The 25,916-nt window shown below is 40.9% G+C and overlaps 4 protein-coding genes across 5 annotated transcripts; 2 read left to right on the top strand and 2 right to left on the bottom strand.

The window, feature by feature from the left end:
* Positions 1-899: 899 nt before the first annotated feature.
* On the bottom strand, positions 900-8,767 carry ccdc87 (coiled-coil domain containing 87). 2 transcript variants are annotated; one of them, XM_057324545.1, is made up of 19 exons: positions 8,058-8,767; positions 7,824-7,975; positions 7,492-7,742; positions 7,206-7,413; positions 7,037-7,130; positions 6,872-6,948; positions 6,483-6,628; positions 6,075-6,402; positions 5,810-5,929; positions 5,576-5,691; positions 5,235-5,364; positions 5,021-5,121; positions 4,567-4,682; positions 4,402-4,433; positions 3,903-4,079; positions 3,706-3,820; positions 3,361-3,503; positions 2,630-3,279; positions 900-1,078 (listed from the first exon to the last, which is right to left on the bottom strand). In XM_057324545.1, exons 1-18 carry the CDS (start codon positions 8,173-8,175, stop codon positions 3,037-3,039), a joined length of 2,667 nt encoding a protein of 888 aa, XP_057180528.1. In that variant the 5' UTR covers positions 8,176-8,767; the 3' UTR covers positions 900-1,078; positions 2,630-3,036. The 2 variants fall into 2 exon arrangements, with proteins under 2 accessions (XP_057180528.1, XP_057180529.1); XM_057324546.1 differs by lacking the exons at positions 900-1,078; positions 2,630-3,279; positions 3,361-3,503 and having other exon boundaries at positions 4,402-4,474.
* akap14 (A-kinase anchoring protein 14) lies at positions 1,459-2,477 on the top strand. The gene has a single exon (XM_057324548.1). The coding sequence runs from the start codon at positions 1,784-1,786 to the stop codon at positions 2,231-2,233; it is 450 nt and encodes a 149-aa protein (XP_057180531.1). The 5' UTR covers positions 1,459-1,783; the 3' UTR covers positions 2,234-2,477.
* A 698-nt stretch (positions 8,768-9,465) lies between the features above and the next one.
* irf5 (interferon regulatory factor 5) lies at positions 9,466-16,246 on the top strand. Its single transcript, XM_057324123.1, has 10 exons — positions 9,466-9,672; positions 11,064-11,199; positions 11,316-11,438; positions 12,290-12,476; positions 12,691-12,713; positions 12,906-12,933; positions 13,068-13,502; positions 13,787-14,176; positions 14,861-14,979; positions 15,525-16,246. Exons 2-10 carry the CDS (start codon positions 11,149-11,151, stop codon positions 15,711-15,713), a joined length of 1,545 nt encoding a protein of 514 aa, XP_057180106.1. The 5' UTR covers positions 9,466-9,672; positions 11,064-11,148; the 3' UTR covers positions 15,714-16,246.
* Positions 16,247-16,376: 130 nt separating this feature from the next.
* Positions 16,377-25,670, bottom strand: tnpo3 (transportin 3). The gene is made up of 23 exons (XM_057324113.1): positions 25,380-25,670; positions 24,176-24,376; positions 23,913-23,986; positions 23,664-23,820; positions 23,306-23,449; positions 22,877-23,052; positions 22,356-22,494; positions 22,085-22,231; positions 21,398-21,505; positions 21,131-21,222; positions 20,786-20,925; positions 20,461-20,652; positions 19,951-20,042; positions 19,793-19,869; positions 19,424-19,484; positions 19,199-19,339; positions 18,979-19,095; positions 18,676-18,770; positions 18,439-18,595; positions 18,180-18,347; positions 17,934-18,046; positions 17,431-17,523; positions 16,377-17,160 (listed from the first exon to the last, which is right to left on the bottom strand). Exons 1-22 carry the CDS (start codon positions 25,506-25,508, stop codon positions 17,463-17,465), a joined length of 2,781 nt encoding a protein of 926 aa, XP_057180096.1. The 5' UTR covers positions 25,509-25,670; the 3' UTR covers positions 16,377-17,160; positions 17,431-17,462.
* Between the last annotated feature and the right edge of the window lie 246 nt (positions 25,671-25,916).

Here is a 25,916-nt window from a genome sequence, read left to right as displayed (position 1 = left end):
AATAAAGTTATACCAAAATAAATTTGGAATGAATTGAATGCATTGACCTTCTCTCTTTGAGATAGTAGCCTCCTAGCTTTCTCCTCCGCCTCTTTCTGCTCCTTGGTTTCTGCACTCTTTGCTTCCTGAGATGCCGCCAGTTCTGATCCAGATGTTTTGTCTTTCTCCACTGTTCCACCGCTCTTTGAATCCGCTTTGAACTTTGGAACCAGGGGAGCGATGTAGTTACCCACAAAGGCCTGCACACTTGGCCTGGGGTATGACAAATAATGACTGATGCCTTTCCTTGGAGATATTGGGATAGCCTCCTCTTTAGCCGCAGCAGGTGCTTGTGAACTCTCCACAGAATTATCCTGATCATTGACAGGTGGAAGAGGGGGCATTTCTGGTTTAGCTCCATGGGATACTGGTGCTGCCATAAGGATGTGATCCTGGCCACCACTGTGAGAACCAGACTGAGTTACAGCGGGGAGTGCATTTTCTCTACCCTGCGATCTCTTGTCATCTCGTGTGTCGCTCCCAAAATAGGTGTTGACATGTTCGGCCAGGTGACTGTATGTTTCATCCATGTTCGTGGCAAAAGCAGCAGGCTGGAAACGTTGCAGCGTCTGCTTTGCAACTGCGGTAGATGTGTTCCCGATGTTATTGGACAGGTTGCTAGGTTTTGGGGCTTCTTTATGACGTTCCATGATGTCTTTTTCCACCCGTTTCACCTTTGGTGGATCAGGTGCTGCCATGGTCATAACAGCCCCAGCTTCCGCCTCAGGACATTCGACTTTGCCCTGGGTGGCACTGGGTTTGAAGCGCGTGATCTTGGAGAGGAGCTCGGTGTTCACCGTTCCGCTCACAGCCTTGGTGACTATGTCCAGAGTGCTCCTGATACGCGACATGCGGTGAGGTTACTCGAGGGAATTCTGGGATATTCCGAGGACACGGACATGTAAACTTGACATCAGAGCTGCTCACGACAGCAGAGCTTAATTATAATATGTTCTGAAAGACTTTTAGCCATTTTGGATCTATTAAATATTGGCTCAGGTATATAAGAGGTGGGAGCTTTTCTCATTTTACAGGCAACCTGTAAAAAAGCAAATTGAAATCTGTTATTAATGACTAAATTATACAATTTAATAATGTTTGTACCTAAAATTAAACCAAGCTAAGATATCACTACTGCTAATATTTATAGTAAGACAAGCACCACTGACATTTTCTACAGGAGAAAATACAAATATTGTTATTGTCTTTGACAGAAATGATTTATAAAGAAATAGAATTTAGACAGTAAGTATGGGAGATAATTACATTATATATTGCAGTACATTAAATTTTATATTATTTTGTATTTAGGTTGGGAACATTAAAAATATATTTAAATCCAATTTTGAATGTAAGACACAAAAAACAGTAATGAAATAAGTTATTCAGAAAGTATATTTTATCACAAAAAACTGATGAAACACAAGAATAAAAGACAGACCTTTAAAACTGAACCATGCTTTTACTGTAGTAATCATAGTTTAGTAGTAAACCTTAACTACACATCTCACTATAGTAAACATAGTTTAACCATAAAAGTTAAGGTGAAGGGCAAAATAAACCTTTCTTAAATCCCTAAAAATCAAAACAAGTTAAAGGAAATTTGACGAGCTGCACGGAAAACCCGGAAGACGCCCGTGTCAGTCATTACCATGGAAACCAACGTCAACATAAAGACTGACAGCTGAAACGGCAACCACCAGTTTACCGCATTTCAATAAATGAACGTTACCGACAATAAAAGATGGATACCGAAAGCTCAAAAAGCGCGAATACATCCAACTGTGATCATGAAATTAAAAACATCGACTGGATCTCATGCAAAGACTTTACAGTCGAAGCGGGAGAGCAACAGATCAGACAGTACATGGACACATGGGACATCAAACATCCCGGCTGGCTGTACAGCGTTCAGTTTCTCCAGGAGCAAGAGCAGGAGTTTAAAAAGCAGTATCATTATCGAGTCCAATGGAGCATCCCGACCCAAACAGCTCCGATCCCCAGAGCCACAGCCAGCGTCTATTTCATCATAGAAATCTCTACAATCAAACCAAACACGCTGCCTGTTGATGTGCACTTTCTCATTGAATCAACCCGGTCCAAACATATTCCAGGCCGAACGAGGTTCAGAGAAAACTGGCTGATGGATGTGCTAGAGAGCAAGACTTTACTTATGGACACTATCGACTTTTAGAACTGAAATCGAGCTGTCACTCTGCAGTGCTATCTACAAACATTTGTTAAAGCTAACATTATTTATTTCATAATCTTTAAAGAAGAATACTCTGATGTTTTCAATATTTATTGTCTGGAAAAAATTGCCATTTTGCCCAGCCTAAATCTATTCACATGATTCGACATAATTCAGTTATTCTATTCACTAATTCTTATCTCTACATAAACATAATAAATATATGATGTAGATAAAAATGTGATCTCGTATAAATATACCGTGTATTTATCATTGTAAGAGGCTGCTCATTGGACCGTCCATGTTGTTTTGAATGAAGCTGTCAAAGACTGCATAGAATATCTTTTGATCATTTCATCTGGAAATTGAAACTTTGAACATAAATATAAAATGACATACCCGGTAAATTTTTATTTGCTGTCATTTCGTTGACATATAGTCTGAAGAGAGAGAGAGACGTATGACTCCCAATGAAAAAATAAATGTCAGGAAGCGTTGAGAAACAAGAGATGACGTGAGGAGAAAACAGCCAATCAGAGCCCCGCCGCTCTCCTCTTCTCCTCAGTTTATAAAAGCTACACAAACAAACACGAGAGAGCGCACTGCCAACTAGTGGTTGTTACTAAAATAACAAAATAAACACATACCTTGGTGTGACAGACAGTTTATAAATGTATGTCTATGATTAAATAGAAAGACTCCTTTTAAATGTATAAATAAAGTTCTACATGAAAACAGATTTTAAACAAAGTCCCATAATCTATTAAATCATATCCTGTAGATCTTTTGACATGTACACAAGGGTTTCAAGTATTGTTGTAACTGGATATATCGCTCATCTCTCTCAGATGTGACTGTTGGATACAGTCCTCGACGGTTTGGTGATTAAAAGTGTAAAGTTCCCGGTTGTGATTTAAAGGAGGCAGCCTCACAGGTAGAGCTGTCTGTCCCTGTGCAAACCTTTCCAGCGACTGGACCCGCCTTTCCTGTTGAAGCCAGTACAGCATCTCAGTACGATCCCAGCGCATTTTTTCTTTGTATTGTCGACCCTGTGACACAATTAAAACCAGGATAAAACGAGGGTTTCTGGACATTTAGGGCGTCCTGATGCTGTGAGCTGGAAACCTCACCTTATAGGTGATGTTGTCATTGAAACGTGTTGTGATGTGGCTGATTATTTTGGACAATTCTTTATCAACAACTGAAATCTGAGAGCTGAGATTTTCTCTGCGACTTGCTTCTTCCATTCTAGCCATAGATGAACCGTGATAACCTGCACATGCATGTGTTTATGAGTACAAGAGAACAAAAATGTAAACAGGTTAAAACAAGTAATTGATTTAACATTAGAAATAATTGATAATAATCCTATATGTATCACTTCTTTTATGAAAGATAAAGCTATGCGATGAGGTATCGACATTACGGATGGTTACAAATGCATGAATGATTTCAAATCCTTGTGCCTTTTATACCTTGCTGAAAAAATCTGCTGGGGTCAGATGCCTCGCTCTCAAAATCCTCCAATCGAGACAACAACAGCTCCCTCCGCTGGATCAACCGGGCAGCCTGCTCCCATGCAATGATCGCCTGAATGCACAAAACCACACAAATCCTGCATACCCAGATGTTGAACGTGATGGAATGCGAACTTCATCATCATTATTCCTACCTCCCGCAGATGGTCCCTGTACTCATGGGAGCTGTATTTGATGGCCATGTCTAGCCGCTGTCCCTCTGGTAAACAGAGAGCTTTCCAGACCCTCTCCAGCCTGGCCTGCACCTGTTCTCCATCCGACAATTCAGCAGCTGGGCTCTCACCCGGCTCTCCAAGACACACACTCTCTCCCTTTGATGTAAAGCAACAGTATACTGAAATTATTATTTATTTATAAACTTACTTTTTTAAAACATCTCAGTAAAACACTTTTTTTACATTATTCTGCAAAGGGGGAGATTATTTGTGCAAAGTGGTTATTTAAATACTTTTTTGTCCGCTTTGAGCTTTGCTTTGAAGTGCTAAGAGCTGATTTTTTTTTCATTCAAAACAAGTCTGTGAAAATTATTTATGCTAAATAAATAGTCTATACTAACATCAACAGCTAAAGTGATTTTGGGACAAATGAAAGAAAAGCAGAAGCCAGATTATACGGGAAAGAACAGAAGCTCACCACATCCTGTATTTCCCCATCTGGATATTTTTCTGAAACACACAGCAGACAAATCTTTGTCCAATCATGCATTCTGGATATAAAATAACAATGGATTTTCTTAAATGTTACAGCATTTCATACAGTAAACTGCCAATTCTTAATTAAATGTAAAATATGGATTGCCTTCCAGTTCTGGATCTTTTCCCAACCCTCCCATCCTTATGGTGTTGACATTCCAGAATCCAGGAACATATTCCCGCTTCATTTCCCTCAGTAAATTAATCCTTTCTTGCTGCTTTCTGGAAAAGAACATTGACAGAGTATAAGTATAAAGCCTACAACAAAATGTTTGTGTTTCACCAGTTGCTGACATCAGCACAATCAGACGTGTTTCCTTCTTTTCTGTCTAACTGGGTGCATGCTTTTGCATATTTGACCTCAGAACTGGTCAAGAACTAGAAAATAAATCAATGTAACTGTGTATTACAACTAATGTCTGGAAAAATCTTCTTAGTACATTAAGTCATCTCATACATTTTCTTCTTTTCTGTCATGTTCTGCCTTAAAGAACTGAGGACACATGGAGGATAAAACAAGAAACCCTGCAAACACCAGCTGTTGTTTAATGGATACAGACCTTCGCCTCTCCTTCTTCTGCCGCTGTGCCAGCTTGTGTCTCTCTTCCTCCTCATCCTCACTGTCATACAGGTGAAACATCACTGACAGATAATCAGAGTCCTTCAAAACCATAGCAGACAAAAATATTTTTTTCAGAATGTAGTTCATTTCTTTCCCTTTCAAGAGGTAATTATTCTGTATTCAGAACCGCATATTCTTATCACCAAACTTACCTGGGTGGAAATATAGTTAAGGTAATCATCTAATGACAGTTGGCACTTCCACCAGTTAAACCAGGCTCTGTATGCCCGTGTGGAAACATCCACAGGCCTCTCCCTTTTTAATGCCCTCTCCATCCTCTCTCTGCACAAAGTCAGTATCATTAAACAAAAAAGCCAGAGCAGAAGTGATTTTATATCTGAAATCAGCAAAGATGATTTTATCCAAAGTGACCAACAAAGCATTTTGTTACTTCAAGCACCTTGTTTATGATTGCAATGGTGATAGAATAGAAGCAGCAACATTCCAGCCATTGTACGCAGTAAGAGAGTGTAGAGAAAGATAATTCGCACACCTGTGTGACATGCTGTGTGGGTTGGGCCGTATTAGTGATGGGTTAAAGAGATTTTGATTATTGTTTCTGTTCGGGCAGCACGTGGCATTAGTCGGGATGGGTTCAATCCTGGGGTCCTTACAAGACAAAAATGTACTTAAATATTCCCCACAAAATCAAGTTATTCAGTCTTCTTGGTTTCAATTTGTATCACAATATCATAATTTTAGCACAATGTAAAGGACCACAGCTTACCTCATCAAGGCTGAAATATTTTGTTGAAATACTTTTGTGTAGTTCTTCATAAACTTTCTTCATTTTTATTTCCTCTCCAATCAAGTTCTGGTCCATTTGAGCAAGTGATGCCGGGTCGATCTGAAGTTTTAAAACGATTACATATAGAACCAATGTAAACCACTGTACACAATTTCAATTAGTAATAAAGCGTACAATTTATAAAAAAATTATGCAAAATATGTAAACACGTTCAATCTGTATTTGCCTGTGAAAAAAACAACACCTCTTTAGTGAAGACATTGTAGACTGGTGGGTACATGCTGAGTTTGATGGTCTCTGGGAGAACTCTGTCGGACACCCTGGCTGGTGCCGTGTGTAATATGGTTTGAGGTGGTGCCATCACGCTGACCACCGCTCCTTGTGGGCGCGGATGCTTCTCTGCAGGAGCTTTTTGGTTTCTCCTCTCTTTCTTCTCTTCTTCCATTTTTCTTTGTAGTCTTTGTTTGAGCTTTGGGAGTCTGCTGGAACAATAGCTGCTCTGGGCTTTAAGAAGCGGGGGCAGATCCATCTCAAGGCTCGTGTCATCCTCGCAATCGCTGTCCTGTAATAACCTAAAAATACACATGAAGACACCAACAGATCCATTTTTATTACATTTTATGCATGAATGCAGTGTGTGTAGCAGTCGAACCTCTTCAGATCCTCTCTGGGGTCGATATGATCCTCCAGGCTGGAGTTGGTCTCAGTGGACAGAAGGACCAGCAGGGATGAAGAGCGGAAGTGTGGTGCTATCTCCAGCAGTGTCTCCCTGTGTAAGTCAGGCATGGAATGACATCCCTGAAAGATGGGACAAGTTCTTAAAACACATGAAAAGCCAGAAAAGCTGCAATATGGAATTTTGAGTAAAAGTGATGCTTGGAATATGATGCAATGGTTTAATGCAAATAACTATGTATAAATGATGAACAATTGTAAAAGGGACACTTGCTATCCATTTCACGTATAATATAAAAATTGTGGATGACTAAGAAAACAAGTTTGAGGGTAAAACTATTAGAGATTGAAAAAGGTTTCGGTCACCTTAATTCGAAATCGGTTTTGAAAAGGACTTTCATCCATCTCTTGTTTCTGTATACTGGGTATGCCATCTGTGGAACCTTGACAAATTCACAAATGACATCTTTTAACATCCTGAATCCTTTAACATCACTGTTTGTTTAGATATCTGTGCGTGTCTTGTCATACCCTTTGTGTCTATCTTGCAGGTGATTGCCTCCACATTGCAAGGTAGGAGGTCATACACATTCTGAAGATCCAGCTCTCCAATGTTCACCTCAATCTGAAGACATGAAAATCCATTATTAAAAAAGCATATTCCTCACTCTTGGAAGCACACATGAACACACAAGCACACCTCTTTGAGATCATCCGCCAAAGTCTTTTCCCTTGGCGTACTTGTCATACAACGTTTGACTTGAAGATCATGTTTATATGGGGTGTTGAGTGAGTTCTCCCGTAGCGCCCTCCGCTGCCCCTCATCAAATGTAACAGCACCGGATCTGACCCTTCTTTCAGCTTTAATTCCCGAGACAATCCTACATCTAATGGACCGCACATTCAAACTGCAAATAGAAACAGATACAGTCTATTACATGAAGCAGAAATGTGGCATCATGTGATCATAGAGAATTTAAGCTTACAGGTTGGTGCAGTCTGAAGCCAGCTGGGCTGCCAGTCTGCTTCGGTTGGCGTAGTCGGTAAAGACGCCACGCTTCCTGAAAGTGTCCATCAAGAGCAGGTATTGCAGAATCAGCTCTTCGCAGACGCGCAGAACCTCGCTGAAGGTCTGACAGCGCAGCTGCACATTCTCTTCATGGGTCAGCGTGGTATCGACAGGTGGGGTTTTCAAGTCTTGCCAAATCATACCTAGCTCACTGGTCAGTACTGCCGACTGCATGTCAAAAATAAAAAGAAATGAGATACACGATGAGAAGTGTTAAGAATTCTGGTTGGGTACTTTTTTAAGACTGACCAGAGCCTGTTGGTCTTCATGGGAGATGGAGTAATGCTGTGATTTCCGGGTTATTCTCTGCCTCAGCTGTTCACACAACTCTGACAGAGAGGTTGGGGTGCTTTTATCCTTCTCGTAAGATGAAGATTCTGATTTGACCTCCTTAGACCTGCCTGAAGATAAATGTATAAATCTGCAATAGTATAATATTGATGTTACATATAGAGTAAATAAAGGAGGGAATGAGGTACAAACCTGTCATGTTGTAAACGCTGATGTCCATTTGACAGAAAGATTCTCGAATGTTCTTGAAGGACTGATCTCGACTGTGTACCACTGTTTGTATGAGGTCATCATGTTTGGTGTGCTTCATCCCACACTTTAAGCATGCTTCAAATCGGTGTGCCCTTGTTATTTCTGCTGCAGTCCCCAGACATTTGTGCAATGTCTTGCAGACTGGTTAGATCTGCTTTGTAGAACAGATCTAACATAATCAAACCAAGCAAGTACAGTTTAGCGCTTATTAAATAAGAAGGTCAATTTGACATTATATCTACAGAGAAAAACCAAACGAAACAAAAAAGTAGCCAAATCCCTTATGAACAAAATCTAAACGTTCTCCTCCGTTTTCTGAATAGTGTTAAATAAACTCCAGATGTTATTCACAGCAGATTATAAGTGGAACAGGTGAAACATTGTCGCTGCTATCAAAGTCTTTAGGCGTAAACCTGCGTAATTAAATCTGATTTATTTGGCACAAGTACATACAGTAAGTGTTCAATTACAATACAGCAGGCTTTTAAGGAACGACGATTAATTAGACTATTCTGTACAATCTTTTGAGGATCAAAGACAAGAGCGTTACGAAAATACAATTAATTTAAAGCGTATTTAGACGAACGTTTTCTAAAGCGCCTAAATAGTTCTTCCTGCCAGCAGCACGAGACCTAACAAGTCTCGTTGCTCCGGAAACCCCGTCAGGTTATGCACGACGTCATTACGCAATCCTGGAATCACAGCTTCCTTTTCAAAAGTGTTTTTAATAGACCTGTGAATTTTGTGGTCAGGAAAAAAATAAACTAATACATCTTGTTGTTGCGACATTGTATAATAATGAAAAGAAGGTGAATAATATAAAAATATAAATATGTTGATATATGAGGAATACGAATAATAATGTGTATTATTTAAATAATACAAAATAAATAATTTCATTATTAAAAGTCCGTTAATGAACAACTAGTAAGGTTTATTTAGCCATGAAAAAACATGCAAACATTTTCCAGGTGAATTCACAGTGGTTTGATTTGTCTGTGATTTATTGGACTTTATCTGATGGTTGATATGACTCTTGATAGTGATGTCACGTGATTTATACTTTTGATCAAAAATGACTAATAAAAGTAACATTGTTGGACTCACTATCGTATCACTAAATATGTTTACAGGCAGAAATCCCATACGGTTGGGAAGCAATCTGATATCTAATAAAAAGCCAGACTGAACTATAAAGTGCTCTATAAAGTGTTTCTTATTTTCATTGCGACAGGCTACAACATTGACAGGGCGCTTCACTAAGTATTTATGAAAAATGAAACACACCACTTCCGTTTACATTGGCCCCTGTCATCCGGAAGGGTGGTACCTGTTCTACTTCTGCAAATACGTCTTGTGTCGTCTTCTGCCAGTCAAGTCAAAAACAACATGGTTGTGTGAGCGCTCTCCCGGTGATCGGTCCTGTCCACGGGCTTTTGATGTTTATTATATCCTCACCCGAGTTTCTCTGGTAATGCTGCTTTGAAGGAGTCGGTCTCGAGTTCAAGTTCTCAAGAAAGATACGCGAAGTTCGCAAGACTTCTTTTCATTGCAGGTGAGCGCTTTCGGCTTATTTAATCAATTTGCACCTGTTACAACACTTACAATCTCGGTGGGAGATACCGAGTTTATAGTTTATGTGCCTCATATGGTCAGAATTGTAACAATGTACAGCATATTGTTATTGTAACAACGTGCGTATGTTATTAATGGACAGGTACATTTTTGGCTTGCTATTGAAGCGTCCGTGCAGGATTGCAATTCTTGAGGAAATGTTCATTGAGTAAATATTTACATTATTATGTTGCCTTGTTTAAATCCCTTTAGTAGATATTTGAATGTTTCAAGTGAAACATGCTTTGTGTCTGTAAACCCCAATTGGTCCCACGCTTTATTATATACAGCAAATTCCTCATTTAAGACTTTAAAGGAACGGTACTAGAGGTCAGCAAACATATTTATATTAAGAATCCCGCCTACTTCAACTTGGCACCAAAGCAACGTGACTTAGCATTTGGTTTCCATTGTTCCTTTTATCAATCCAGAATGAAAGAATTTGGTAGTATTTAATGCAGAACTTCCTTAAGCGTAGTGCTTCTCATTCAGAAACTTAAAATACTTTAGGAAATTTAGGACAAGTCTCATGACTGTCAGCGTGTTTAGTAAGAAGAACTATACCTTAAGGTTTCACAGCCCCTTTTTATTTCTGCATAGTCCGATTCTATCATGAAAACACCCTGGCTAAAATATCTTCCTGCTAAAAACCACAATAGATACAATAACAGTATTTCTAATGGAATTAATGTTTATAATAGGAGTTGTATTTGTTTTAATGGAAACACATAATTTGTGGAGTTGCTTTGTTGGGATGTTATCAAATAGTACGTCATTAAATCCTACTGGAATAAGGCTAAATAAAGGAGTTTTTATTAGTTTTAGTTTAAAACAGCTGATGGTATTTATATTGGAAACCATTAGAATTTGTATTGTTTTTCAGCAGGAAAGATCAGCTATAATGGTGCGTTCACATTCGGCTGTCATTGTGCTCCGTCATGTTGTTGTTTTATTTACAGAGTAACATGACCTCCTCGCTCCTGAGCTTTTTAAACTGAATACCTGCATACTTTCTATTTTCCCACGAGCACCTGCTTTGATAGCAGAGATTTGAAGACTTGGCAAAGGCCCGAGGGCCCACGTCGTGTCACATTTATCATAGCACTGCTTTTGTCCTCAAGATTTCTTTAACCTTTTGCCCTGAAATTGGGTGGAGGATACTTTTATCAAGCATTCTCTGAACTGTCGAAGCCTATAACAGCGTCTTTCTGTCTTACAAACTTGTGTTTCTAATCTTAATAATCAGAATATCATTGAACATTATGACTTATATTATTTCGATAATTATTGCGATAAACTACTTTAAAAACAAACTTTGTTGTGACATTGCAGTAACAGCTCACGCTTAAAGAACGACAGCTGACCAAAAGAACAGCTTACACCGTCATCCTCCTCTTCGGACCCTTTTTCCGGCACCATGAGTTGTCAGCCACGGAGGATTCGTCTGAAGCCATGGCTGCTGGCACAGGTGAACCGTGATTCTCAAGAACAGTTTTTTGTACTCTATCATTTTAGATGGAGGGAAAAGTAAAAGAGGAAGATCATTTCAGACATTTGTAAAGCAAACAATCTTTGCTCGTCCAGATTAACAGCGGAAAGTACCCAGGGTTGCACTGGCTCAGTCAAGAGCGCAGGCTGTTCCGGATCCCGTGGAGACATGCTACACGTCACATGCCAACCTTGGAAGAGGAGAACACGATTTTTAAGGTGAATAATAATACTACAGATGTTTTGCACTGAAACCAAACCAGTACTTTGGCAACACCCGTGCTGTTTTAGAAACTAGTAGGGGGGTTTTGAAGTAAAAACCTGGAGATGTGACACCAGCCCTAGATCATTTTCTCCTCACCTTTTTGTTCATTTTACTTTACCAAAAGCCCTCCATATCTCCACTGCTTTACCCGATCTGCCCCAAGACACCCAATAAATGAGAGTGCAACATGTAAAGATGCTAAAACACCTAGTAGTTTCACTCCACAGTATTTATTTATAACTAAACATGAAAGAAACTGCTTGAAAGAGTGAATTTGAGCGATAGACCTCTAGTCTTCTTTGGAAGGTAAAACTGTTAACCCATGTTGCACAACATGCTCAAGTTAAATATTTTTCGGTAGAAAACCTCACATCAGAGAACTAAAAGTGGACCGAGTTTCAGTTCCACTTGACTTCACTATTGCAAATATTTATTATGCTCGAGGAAGCACTGACTTTAATCTATGTCTCTGAGGTCATCTATATGGTAGAGTACTTTTTTTTGGCCAAAGTCACTTTTAGCGGATATATGCGTTTAAAATGTAAAGAAGAGCAAGTAACAAAAAAGAACATAAATATTGATGACTCATCCTGCACTGCCCAATCAAAAGCTCTCTATGGCGACAAGGTCTCTCCCCCTAAGACCACCGGCAGTGACAAGCAATTCATGGTTAAACAAGCTAACTAAAGCTTACTATAAGAAAAAAGGAACAAGTCCTGTGTTGAAATATTAATACAGGAAATAAGTATTCCCACACCATTGATGTCAATGAAATAAACACCTGTATTCATTGTGGTCTCTGCAGGCTTGGGCTCTGGAGACAGGCAAATACCAGGAGGGAGTGGACGGACCAGATCCAGCCAAATGGAAGGCCAACCTCCGCTGTGCCCTTAACAAAAGCCGAGAGTTCAGACTTCAGTATGACGGCACTAAAGACACCCCTGTGCAACCCTATAAGATCTACGAGGTGTGCGACCAGTCAATCAATGGAGGTAAAAATGCAAACGGCTGTAAAACTGACCGACACTAAAATCAAAGCTTTGTGTTTGAAAACAAACAGCGAATTTAGTACAAAACTGTTGGGAAAGAATTTCCTTGTTGTTGTACTGACACTATGAAAAATACATTATGAAAGACATATTCGTCAAACTATTTCATTGGAGTGTGATAAATGAGCCGATAAATCATTTCTTTTGTTGATTTTAGATGCAGGAGAAGAAGAGGAGGAGGTAAGTGCATATTAAGATAGACTTGATCGATTTACCTGCCAAGTCAGGAGAAATCAATTCAAAACACTTCCTTATGTTGAAATACATTAAAAAAAGAAGAAACCATTCCCATAAATTCGTAGAAATACATTCAAAGCTCTTTTTTCACTGCTGTCTTTACTGTATATTAAAACAATTCCATTTTCATTTCAGCTGACGAATTTCATCAACCTCACCATTGGTAAGACTTCTTCAAATCAGATGTCTTTTAAATTTGGTATTTATAAACTTGTTTACATGTTCTGGTTTGTTATGTAAATCCTTGAACTGTTTCACAAAACAAAATCCATAAAATGTAAAACAATTTATCAACAGACCCTAGAGCCGGCGAACCTCCCAGCTACCCAGCGTACCCTCCCAGAGTCGACGTTCCTTTTACTTCTATCGGCGATGGCTTTAATCCCGCCCACCGTAACCCTCCAATCAACCTCTTAGAAGTTGTCCATAACAACCCAAATGGAGGTGGCCCTATGACATCACATCTTACCCAGCCCGTTCCTCCTGATTTCACCAGTCACGGTCCGATCAAAGTGGAGCAAGTGTCGTATCCCGTTCACGGCGGCGGACATCCGAACGGTCTGGGAATGGGTTCTGGAGTTATACCTCCACCTGTCCTTCAAGATGTAGTCACCCATTCTGTTGGCCCACCGGATATAGTGGACACCCCGATGCAAGAGGTGCCAGCCCAAGTGGAAAACCAGATCCATCCCTGCATCTCTGAATTGCTGAGCAGTCCTCACATGCTGCCCTGTAAGATTTTAATACCTTGTCGCAATTATTGCATGCGAGATTTATGGTGCAGTTTAGCTGCGATGAAGACATCCATAATGCTCATAAACAACTTAGTCCCACCCTGTCTTTTTGTGTAATGCTAAAGTGAAATGACACGGCAGAAGGTGTGTACATAACCACTTAAGCTTCAATTAACATTTTACTCACTTCTGACTAATGCACACCACAGCGGTGTAGAAATTTCTGTTGTTGCCGTAATTTGTTATTAATTCTTTGTTTTTTAATCTGTTCCTCATCTACAGTAACGGATCTCGACATCAAGTTCCAATACAGGGGACGGACAGCCGGTTCCCTTACTGTTAGTAACCCTCAAGGTTGTAGACTTTACTACGGTAACCTGGCACCCACACCGGAGCAGGTGGAACTGTTCGGCCCGGTCACGCTGCACCAGGTTCTGTTTCCCGGAACGGCCGAGGTCCAGAACGAGAAGCAGAGGTTTTACACTGATCACTTGCTGGATGTAATGGATCGAGGGCTGATTCTGGAGATCAGAGGACAGGACATTTACGCCATCAGGTTGTGTCAGTGTAAAGTGTTCTGGTCCGGGCCGGGTGTGCTCGAGCAGGGACCGCCCAATCCGATAGAACGAGAAAAGAAGATTCGGGTGTTCAGCCTGAACAACTTCCTCCAGGGTGAGAGATTAGATGATATCGGATTGTTGTTCCTCTGTATTTAGAGTAACGAGAAAAGCATTGTTCACAACAATGAGGATAACTAGAAAGAAAACTTTTACGTTGTTTATTCTGCAGTTTGACATTTCAAATGTGCATACCATTTACATTTCGATGGATTTTTAATGTTTTGTTGTTCATCGGCTGGAAAAAATGCTTTTATAGTGATTCCAACGATATCATTTTTCTGTATTTTTTGTTATAGTTGTGGACTTTGCTTTTTTTCTTACATTTAGAAGGATTTTAAAACTATCTTTATGGTTAAAGTTGTGTGGTGTGAACGGGCCTTAAAAGGACAGTTCACCCAAAAATAAAAGTTCTGTTTATTCACCCATCCGTCATTCAATACCTATACAACTCTTTCTTCTGTGGAACACAATAGAAGATATTTTGAGAAATGTGGTTTTGATTTTGGTTAACGTTCTTCACAATATATTTTTGTGTTCTGCAAGAAGAAAGTCATACAGGATTGGGATGGCATGATGGTGAATTTTCATTTTTAGTGAATTATCCCTTTAACAAATGTAAGAGACAATTGTCCATTTTATTTTATGTACAAAATAATCACAAGTAGGAACTTGGCTTGTATTGGTCTAGCAGATTCTGGCATGCTATAATAATGTATTGTTTGTAATGGCTCGGTAGATCTTATCCTGTATCAGAAGGGAGAGACGCCCACTCCTCCTCCTTTTGAGATATGCTTTTGCTTTGGCGAGGACTGGCCGGACAGGAAACCAAAGGAGAAGAAGCTCATTATTGTCCAGGTATGGAGAAAAGACTCACGTTTATTGGTTTGATTTTGGACAGGAAAGGATAAACTAATATACATCTAAATTTAAATGTTTATTAGTTAATTTTTTAAGCAGTAAGGTATTAGATCCTGTATTCATTGGTAGAGCATGGTGCTTGCAACAGCAAGGTCAGGGGTCAATCCCAGGGACTATAAACACTGATAAAATGCATGTCTTGTACAAGCTTGAGTGCCTCTTAAAAGTTTTGGTTATTTAATTATGCAATTTAGTCTGAACATAAAGTACCTGACATGCAATCGGATGGTGACAGATTCTTTTGTTGGTGTGCATTGATATACACAACTGTCAGGTGAACAGGTGTTTCTTGTTACAGCCGTTACCATAGATTTTAGCACCACCGAAAAACTGTATTGGCCAATCGACATCTAAGGCAGTAACTACTCATTACAATTTGTTAAAATCTACCATAGATTGTGACGGTAAACATTTTAAACCCTCGATTTAACATATTAAATCCTTAATTTACCTTTTAATAAGGCCATCGTTTTGTTTTCTAGGTCGTTCCAGTTGTAGCAAGAATCCTAACAGAGATGTTCTCCGGCGAGCTCTCGTGGTCTACAGACAGCATTAGGTTGCAGATTTCCAACCCTGACTTGAAAGACCAGACAGTGGAGCAATTTAAAGAGCTCCACAGACTGTTGCAGAGTCAAAACGCTCAAGCCACCTGGACTCAGAACATCCACTAACCATTGCTCAGCACTTCTCTATTGAAAGAGGAACCTGTCTGGAGGTCCTTTGGAATATATATATAGGTGCCCTACCAGCTGCCTTGCTTAAAAATATGCCAGAAGCATTTCCATTGGAGGTCTCTGACATTTTTTCACCGCGAGGATCCATGAATATTCCTACGTGAACGTTTTCTTTTTGATGTAAAGTCTTTTAAATGTTATATTTCAATAAATACCATTGCAGTATTTCAAAAGGTTTTTGGCATGATGTCAGCTTTCCACTGTATGAATCATTGGCTTTATGTGCTGTGAATGTGTCATAACGTACACTACTGTATGGGCGTCTACTAAAAGACATCACAGTACCGTGACCCTAAATAAGTTGTCACTACATAGTGTTTAAGTTCAATCAGCAATTTTGGAAGGGTAAAGGGAAGGTTACCTGAGGGATTACACATGTAATTGTGAGAAGCACGGTTTGCAGAGCCTTCGCAAAAACCTCAGCGAGGACAAACAATAGAGGAGGGTTCGATTTACCCTGTGACTCAGAAAAACCAGACCTGAAGGGCCCGTGTAACTTTCTTAAAATGAAACCTGGTCAAACCGGTTCAGAGTGCAAATCTGTTCTCATCCACGCAACTACATCCAAACAGAAATGATACTCGAGACAATAGGTTTGTTCGTTCCTCACAATGTTTGATTTATTTGTTTGCACAATGGCCGCACACGCTCTGAAGAGGATTTCAGCGTCTCTACGATGCCATGTGCCACGATGGTGAAAGAACAAAAAAAAAGCACCTGCCAGTCCACTCCGTATTTTACAGCATAACCTGTACGAATAAAACTCCAGCCAACTTTAAAAAGGTCAAAGGTGACGCCAACTCGACCGGGATTCTCCCTTTGAAATGTCCCGCAGGCTCTTGCTGCTTGTGACAATCATTTGGTAATCATTTGTATGGCACTGACAGCAAAGCCATCTCTAAACACACGTCCATGAAAATAAATCTCCATTTGTTTTTAAAAACATACAAGTCTCTTTTTTTAACGATGCATTATGATTTGCAACCAGGCACATCCTTACTTTGTCTCTTCCGATGGATCCCACCAAAATCTGACTGATGCAGACTTCATTCACGTTTTGAAATGGGTGTAAACGCTTTAATGTCCCAAACTTGGTCCCCCCCAGAACATCGTCCCTTCCGTAACCCACCCTCTCTCTTGCTTTAGGCTGGCATCAGTGTCTTCGCGAGGGGAAAGGGAGGGATGGGGCTTCTGTCTTTTGACACCCGCTAGGCAATTTCCTGAAACCCTGCCGCTCCAGAGCTCCGATCCGATTGGTTGGCTTTCCACGGTGCCAAGGCCCCCAAATCCTTCATGCAAGAGTTCCCTTTAGTTTCTCAACAGTGGTCAACATGGCTCCCCCTTTGCCTCTTCTTCCGAATGCTCGTAAAACAAAAAATCCGACCTGTAGCGAAAACAATTGAGAGAATTTCAGAAATTAAATAAACTATTAAAATAAAAAATATATATTTAAAGACATTTCGGTAAAAACAAATTTAATCAATTTTTAATGTATTAAGGTCACAGCTTCGTCAATATTTTGGTGTTAAACAAATAATTATACAAATATATTGGCCTTAAATGTCCATGATTGCTGCTTAAAAGCTGTTACTCACTAAAAATTCATTTTGATGGACATTTATTGTAACAATTGTGATCCACAGAAGCCTCTCACCTGGCCTTGCAGCATCAGTAGACATAAGACAGCTATCGGTACAGTCGTGTGAACTCTCTTATCGCCCAGCAAACCTGTTTACATTCCTCCGCACTTAACGTGCGAGATGGATTGATAAAATGGGAACAGAGAGAAAATTGAGATGAGGGTGAACCAAGACATCAAACAAGCAATATGACGATTTAGAATAACAAAACACTATTTGCACATCTATTTCCAAATAAGCCCTGAACATGGGCGAGTAACGACGGCGTTGCATCAGTCACAGGTTAGATGGTTGTGACTCATGTCGCTTTGTCAGAAAATGTATCTGGCATCTGTGCATTTCTCAGGTCGAGGCTTGTCGAGGCATCTGCTCGGGCACAGGAGTATGAGATGCTTCGAGCTCCTGGGCGACTGGTTATGGGTACTTGTTCAGACTTGCCGAGACTAATTTGGATGCACAATACCTCAAAAGACAAGTTTTAAAAAGCTAAAGTGAATGCAGGTACAGACAAACTCACCTTGTGACCTGCTTATGGAAGTCAGTGAGCTGCTTATGTGTGACTGATATAGCGCCCCCAGCTGTTTCTTTAGGGAGACCCTTCAGTGCAGCCTCCAGCCAGCGGCAAAACGTCTACAAACACAAAGTAAAATATCAAAACATGTCACAACTAAGAACCAGATATGACAAGACGACATTGACACCCATGTTTTTGAACAAACCCGCTCAAATGTATAATTTTCGTTCTGTAATACTGTTAACTTACCGGCCGATCAAAGACCATGATCTCCCAGAGGACTTCAGCCACGTCGGGCAGGGTGTAAGGCGGCAGACAGAAACAGCAGGTGTTGATGAGCTGAGTGACCAGCTGCTGCCCGTGCTGCTCCATGGCCTGACCAATCAGACGCTTCCGCAACTCAAAGTCATCCTCGTGCTGCGATGCAACAAAATAAGACTGAATCAGTTACACACTCAAAACTGACCAATCAGAAGAGTTAGACAGGCAAAGTTACGTCACCACTCACATCATTCGTGACCCCTGTGTGTATAAGGTCTCGGATGAACTTCATGACGCTGCAGTTGGCATCTCGATGGTCCAGTGTGGTGGCGGCGATGGCACACTGGATGATGTGGATGATAATACTGCTGCCTAGCAACGTGACCGGACTGCGCTGGACGAACCTGAGAGCGAGAGAACAGGGTTATCATCATCACATCACAACTGGGTTAAAAATCTGATTCGATTCTAACCGAGTCAGTACCTGGTGGCGAGTCTAAACAGGTCGTCCACTGTGTCGGGGTGATTGCGTAGTCCATTAGGCTGCTCTAACAGCTGGAAGGTGGGCATGCAGAGAGCCTACAACAGGTTTTAAACAAATATGATGAATAACTCATTTAAAAAAGTCAAGTACAATTTTTTTAACCACTTTGTATTTAGTTTTTGATCATTGAACTGTCCAGCTGTTTAAATGCTGAATCATAAAAACACAATTTTCTCAAACAAATTTACATTTAATATTTAATGAATCCCATCACATGACATTTTTTGCAGATGTGTGCGTTACCTGTAGCATATCCAAAAGGCCTTGCCTACATCCTTCCTCCATGCCATACTCATCCACTAAAATGCTGCCCAAGTACAGAAAACAGGAGTGAGGGTACACCTGATACACGCTGACCATCTGAAACACAGACACAACTTTCAAAACCTTCACCATGTTTAGGGACCCATAGAATGTAACTTTAAAGTCATGTAAACGTGTGAGATTATAAACACGCACACACCTGAGTCACAAGAGGCTGTAAGAGGGAGGCGGAGCCTTTTCCAACGCAACGCACTGCAAACCTCAGGCAACGACAGCAGCGCTCCACAATCCGATTATCGCTCCGGTGTGCGTTCAACGTTTCCGACATCACTGGCCAAATCTAGATGCAACACAAAGATGAATATCAGGTGAGAACTGAAACAAAAAAAACGTTGTATGTCAATAACAGTACAGGTGAGCATACCTCCTGGATGACCTTCTGGCAAGGGTGCGTCTGTCCGTTTTCTACTATGGGGTTTGTGTGTCTAATGGGGACAAAATGACAAAAAAAATGAATAAGGTATTAGTAACACACTTAACCTAACAACATTTTCATGACTTTTTAAGGGTCCGTTTATCAGGCTTAAAAGTACCAATATTTAAAAATGAACGCCCGCATGTCACACAGTTTGAGATATGAGTACTCAAGCGTTATGGTTTGTCCAAACATCTTAAGTATAAACAATAGTAACAGTGACTTGCCAAATCACTCCATATATGCAAATTTTGTTTTTATCTTGTACGACAACTCTGAAGAGAAGTTTGTCGTCGTTGATGGGATTATGGGCCTAACCTGAAAATAACCGCCAGTCTGTCCAGCCACACAGTGGGGTCTGATAACTTTCCACTGCTTGAGTCCTGAGCAAGGAGCTAGACACAGACAACACCGTCTTTATCAAGTTCAACACACAGTAACGTATACGACAAAACACAGAGTCGTGCGTTTCTAACCTTTTTCAGTGCCATAACCTGAACGGCGCACAGATCGTTAAGACATTCTGCGATCCTCTCCAGGGGGAGACGGGCCAACACCAGTGCTGTGCCTGAGACAAACCAATCCCACCACTTAAACCAAACCAGTCATACAACAAGAGCATGACTAAGATCAACAGAAAATGCTAGAACGTTGAAGGAAAGGTGTGTATTTTGCCTCAACGTTAAAATACTTCCTTCTACACCAGCTTAATGTGCGAAGATAACTGTCTGTAGGTAAGGCATTTGTAGGTTTTATCAAAACATTTGCTTGTTTAACAATCCTGACTAGTCCAATATGGCAACAAGTCAACATAATGTCTAAAATGTAGCCCGCTCAACATCAATATCCTTTACAGGACTGTTGTTTAAAAGCAATATGCTGCCCACGAGTGTACTGTTATTCTAAATGTTAGCATGACGCAATTAGCATATTGGCTATAACAATGTATTTTACACAGATCCCTGTAGTGTAGATGGGTGTCGCACCTTTCAGAAGGCCAACGGCGGCATCTGTAGACAGGGCAAACGAGTCGAGGGAGCGGGCGATATCGAGCAGGCCCTGGAAGTGTTGCGCCATGTGGTCTCGACACACCGAGCAGATGTTGTGAATGGCTTTAGCTGCCACAGATGCCAACGGCTTTTCCCTCAACCCCTTCATCAGGTAGTTCAAAACAGGATCTGCCGGACAAATACAGACATCAGAAATCCACAAAGACACAACAATTGTGTAATACACAAATCATTTGCAAGCACCCCAAACGTCCTATAGAGAAGACCACCATAAATAACAGTTTTCTTCCTAGAGACCTACCCAGCATGCAAGGGTTCCGGTCGATCACTTCGCTCATCTCTCCGACCAGCTCGATGCTGGTGTAGCGCACAGCAATGTGGACACTCTCAGGAAGCATCACAATCTGCTCCAGCACTTCTGCCAGAGTGGGGTTATTCTCACTGTCAAACAGCAGAGGGAGACATTTCAGAGTTATAATGAATGCCATGTGCAGAACAGAAACACATTTATCAGAGTCAAATAACTGCAAAAACCTCAAGAAACATTTTAAAGGGACAGTGCACCTACAATTAAAAAGTAATCAAATTTAATTGCTGTTGGAAACTATGTTCATAATAGAAAAAAATCATGACAAAAAATACTCACGGATCTACACTTTTAGCAATAGACGCCATTATAAACAGAACAGCCTCAGTTACTTCCCACGGTGGGTTTCCCTCCCTTAGAGTTGAATATAGCTGACAAAAGAAAACACACACACATTTTATGACTAAAACACAACATTTAAAAGGCATGAATGGAAAGTTTTGTCTTTTTACAGCCAGCTGAATTTTTTTGACTAAATTATACTACTCAGGGTCTTTTCCACAAACTTTCACTACCTGTTTCTATTCCTACCAATTGAAACACTACCTGTGAAAAACACTCCATAGAGCCTACAAGGAAAATGACATCTTTAACAAGATCTGACACCCTCATCCTGAACTCCCCGAAATCATCCGTGTCCTCTGGGACTCCTTCCTGTATAAGAAAACAAAACAGCCAAATGACATACACAGCCAGGCAACACCCAGAAAAGTGCAATAAAACTGGGTGACATTATCTATTTAAAGGGATAGTTCACCCAAAAATGACAATTCTGTCATGAACGACTCACTCTCTAGTTGTTTCAAACCTATATAAATTTCTTTGCTTGGATGAACACAAAGATATTTGAAGAATGATTGTAACCAAACAGTTCTTGGACCCTATTGACTACCATTGTAGGAAAAATGGTCAAAAGTGCCCCAGAACGGTTTGCTTTACTACATTCTTCAAAAGATCTTCTTGTGTTCAACAGAATAAAAAAAGATATAAAGTAAATTTTCCTACTATGGGAGTCATTGGGGTCCAAGAACTGTTTGGTTCAAGTATTCTTCCAAATAGCTTTCTCTGTGTTCATCAGAACAAGGAAATGTATACAGATTTGGAACTCGAAGGTGAGTAAATGCAGACAGGCTTTTCATTTTTGGGTGAACTATCCTTTTAAGACATGTTTACAAAAAATCTGGTTCAAAAGAATGTTTTTGCATTTAGACACAAAAAGACAAGTGAACTCACATGATCTGGGTCGAGCTGGCAGTGGCGAGCGAGGCTGTGCAGCAGTCTCTGTATGTACGGCCTGAACACTCTGTGAAGCCCCGGGTCGTTCGTTTTATAAAGGTGCTCACCCAGACGATACCAAAAGTTGAATGAGATCTCAACCACCTGATGAAGCCCAAACGACGTTATCAACATGTGTGAATATCTCTGCATATTATTAACATCTGTCACTTCCTGTTTCAGCCGCATGCATTTAAATATGTGTGTATGTGGCAGAATTCACACTTGCCTCATACTGGGGATGTCCTGCGCAAATGAGCAGCAGCTCCAAGGTGCGAAGATCTCCCATGCCCTGCCCAGGAGTCCTTACCGTCATCTCCAAAAACGTCTCGCACAGTTCGGTAAAAATCCGGCAGTAATTTAGCACCCTGTGGCACATGGTGATTCAGTAACGCAGATTACAATAAATTGCAATAGGCACAAATTACAAGCTTTGTCCAAAAATCTGTCAAGGTGACATCACAGGCACCCTTAAAATATATTATGAAGGCTGCAACAAAACGCAAGTTTGGCCAAATTATCACGGAGCTTGAAACATTCCTTGTTACAGAAAAAAAAATCCCCTAATGCACTGGGAAAAGCTCAGTGGTTAAAAACCGGTCCCTTGTATTTAAATTAGGATGCTGCCTTAAAAGGTACCTGCCTAGGTAGGCAATACACCAAGACAGCTCACATGGTTTTGGCAAGGAGCCACCATGTTTGACATGTGCACAACTTGCGTACATCAAAAATAAACCGTGCGTCACATACTTGTCAAGGTCTTCTCGGGCTACAGCCATGTGGTATGCCGTTTCTAGAGTGAGGACCCCCTGGAAGAGCTGCAAGGCGAGAGGCATGTTGGTGGTCACGTTCTCAATCGCGTACAGCGCGGAACACACGCAGTCGGACACCGCCTCGTGGAGGTTCGTGGATGTCTCATCTCTCTGCTGCAATGAAGCGGGAAAGATTGTTTGAGAAAATGGATTGCTTTGGAGTGTAAGCCAATGACAGGATTACGTTCGATGATTTGGAAACAAAACAAACATTAAATTGACTTCCTTAATGTCTATTCAATGTGATGCATTAAATTGGAAGTCTTCATTCCTGGGCAAATATGGATTGCCATACCTGGGTGAACTATTCCTTTTAATCTTGTACTTTATTGACAGACTTGGAGTTTACATGCGTTTAGGACCTTACCAGCACTTGAAACAATATCATCAGCAGCTGATTGCTGGCCATGAAATTGTTGTCCAACACTCCTAAATTAAACCAGCTTCCCAAACATCGGAACACCTTGATAAGCATCTTCTCATTGTTCCCGGACTTCTCGGTGCACGTCACCTGGTCGGCAGAACAACAACAGTCATGTTTACATAATAATCATCACTCATTTGCATTTTTCAGCGCAATCTAAACATCAAGACAGCTCATAAACATTTGCAGGGATGGAATGATTACTCATGGAATCGTGCATAGAGAACATGTCTGAACGTAAGGGCGTGACTCAGGCAGACTAGCTGAGCATTTGTTTGATAGAAAGAGAACCAGTCCACACCAGAAGAGCGACCACAGTGGTAGAGTAATAAGCCAGATCCTCAATGATCTCTGTCCGTCGGTTGGCCCCGATCCTTAGAGATCGGCTGTGAACCTCCTCTGGCAGGACGGTGAGAATCTCGATGAGGAAAGGCATGGAGGACACATCGTTACCGTATCTGCAGGGAGCAAAATTATAAGAGTTGACTTTTCATTTTCGACTATTCAGTAAAAATAAGTAGTTGACGTTGGAATAGGAACAGGTTCATACTTTTCTATGAGAGTGTGAACACAGCCTTTCCACGAGGCCATCTGAAGAGCCAGATCTGCGATTGCCAAAGCAAGCTGGAGAGAGAGCGACATTAGATCAACAGTGTCACATTCTTAATAGCTTTCTTAATAGTGGGCTCGAGAGTTCACGTTAACACCTCTCACTGCATGTCTAATATCTGGTCATTAGTGCCAGATGTATGAGATCATCAAAATCTATATTTGATGAAATCCTATAGGAGAGCCCATGCCTAACAAAGATACCTGTGTAATGATGATGGGAGACAAGTCTTTGAGGTTCTGTATGTGAGACAGGAGCGAGTCTCTCAGTGCATTGTGGGTTTCTGGGGGAAGCTCGTAGAACGACGTCTGGATCTTCATCTTCATGGTCTGGGCTGCGAAATAACACGACTCCACGTCCTGCTTGAGCTGCAGGAGTTGGTCTGAGATCTCCCATGCGTACATCTGCAAGGTTTAGCACAAGATGAGAATTTAACTAAGCATGCACTGTCCAAGTATATTAAATATAATAAAATAAAGCAATAAGAAACAATATATAGATCAACTCTAAATTGCATTCCTTCAATTCAGCCAATTTCATTTAAACACATATTTGCCACTCACTACCTGGAAATCGTAGTTGGACACTGACTATCAGGTCAGACTTGTTTCATTTTGCATAAACAGTAAAGAGCAACAAATAAACACATGATGAGCACACGTGCCACACAAAGATAAACATCTATCATGCAAACAGTCCCACCTGAAACCAACCACTCACGTGATAAGCGCCGGAATACACAACCACGAGGGATTAGATCAGCATAAAAAAGCGTTTCACACACACTAACATTGTACTAAATGACCATTTAAAAGTTTTCAGTAAATCTCGCGCTCAGCAGATTCTTTCCGTGTATAATCCTAACATGATTTGACAGTGTTTAAAGCGGAACTAAGTTACCAACCAAGTGACCAAAAGAAGAAAGGCGGAAACTGCATGCTTGCAGTGATACAAGACACTGTAAAGTGTGACTCAGTGTGCATTTTGATAACCCAAAATGCGACTTATGCAATTATTTTACGACATTTTGAGACACAGCCATTGACTGCACACGCCTGAATTCAACCAGCCTGGATAATGAACCCTATGAGCGGTGTTTACATGGGCTATTTCCGCTAAAGTAACGTTAGCTGACTAAATCCACCCTGAACTTCAGACCTTATCTGAAACCATAAAACCACAGACATACCGGGTGAATTTAGCAGTGGATGCTAAATAAACCCCCATAACAGTGCAAACACACGTGACCACTAGCACTTCTAAACACCGCGGCTGGTGGCGGTTTAATAAGCTTCGCTACTCCCATAACGTAACATTATATTATGAATTGCACATCGCAATGCTTGTATAGTTTGTAAAATAATAATGTGGCGCATTAGGCCTGTTCCGGATAGCTCGTGTACGCACCGATCTCTGCAGCTCTCCCAGCCAGACCGAGGCGCGCTCCTTGCCGGCAGGGTCCGGGTCGTGATACAGCGCCTGTACGGCCTGGTAAACCAGCGGCAGGGACGGTTTCCCGCCTTCCATGGTAGTCATTTGCTTCGTTTTGGTGAAGATGCAGGGTAAATAACACGGTTTGCGCGAGTCGGGAAGTCGTGGACGCGTAGGTTGGGTGTTTATTCGGCCCTCGCGTTCTCCGTTCTAGCCGCCATCTCAAGCAGACACAGGGCGCTCCTGTGTGTTCGTCAAACGTGTCCGAGTGGAAACAGACAGACGGAACTATAATGGCTGATATATCGATCCGTGCCAGATGGGTTTTATAATAATTGCGCGCTTGTTTCGCGATTCTTGGTAGTATATCCACTTGTAAGGAGGAACTGTGCGCATGTTTAAACACACATTGATGTTTATGATTTTAATATAATCAGTCGTGGCACAATTACGTAAATAATGTCATCGGAGACACACCCACTGCTACACACTATTTAAAAGTCACTCAGTGGT

This window comes from Triplophysa rosa, linkage group LG24 (genome assembly GCF_024868665.1).
Source record: "Triplophysa rosa linkage group LG24, Trosa_1v2, whole genome shotgun sequence".
Taxonomy (NCBI): Eukaryota; Metazoa; Chordata; class Actinopteri; order Cypriniformes; family Nemacheilidae; genus Triplophysa; species Triplophysa rosa.
The sequence above is the reverse complement of the archived record's forward strand: the minus strand, read 5'-3'. Positions and strand labels throughout refer to the sequence as shown.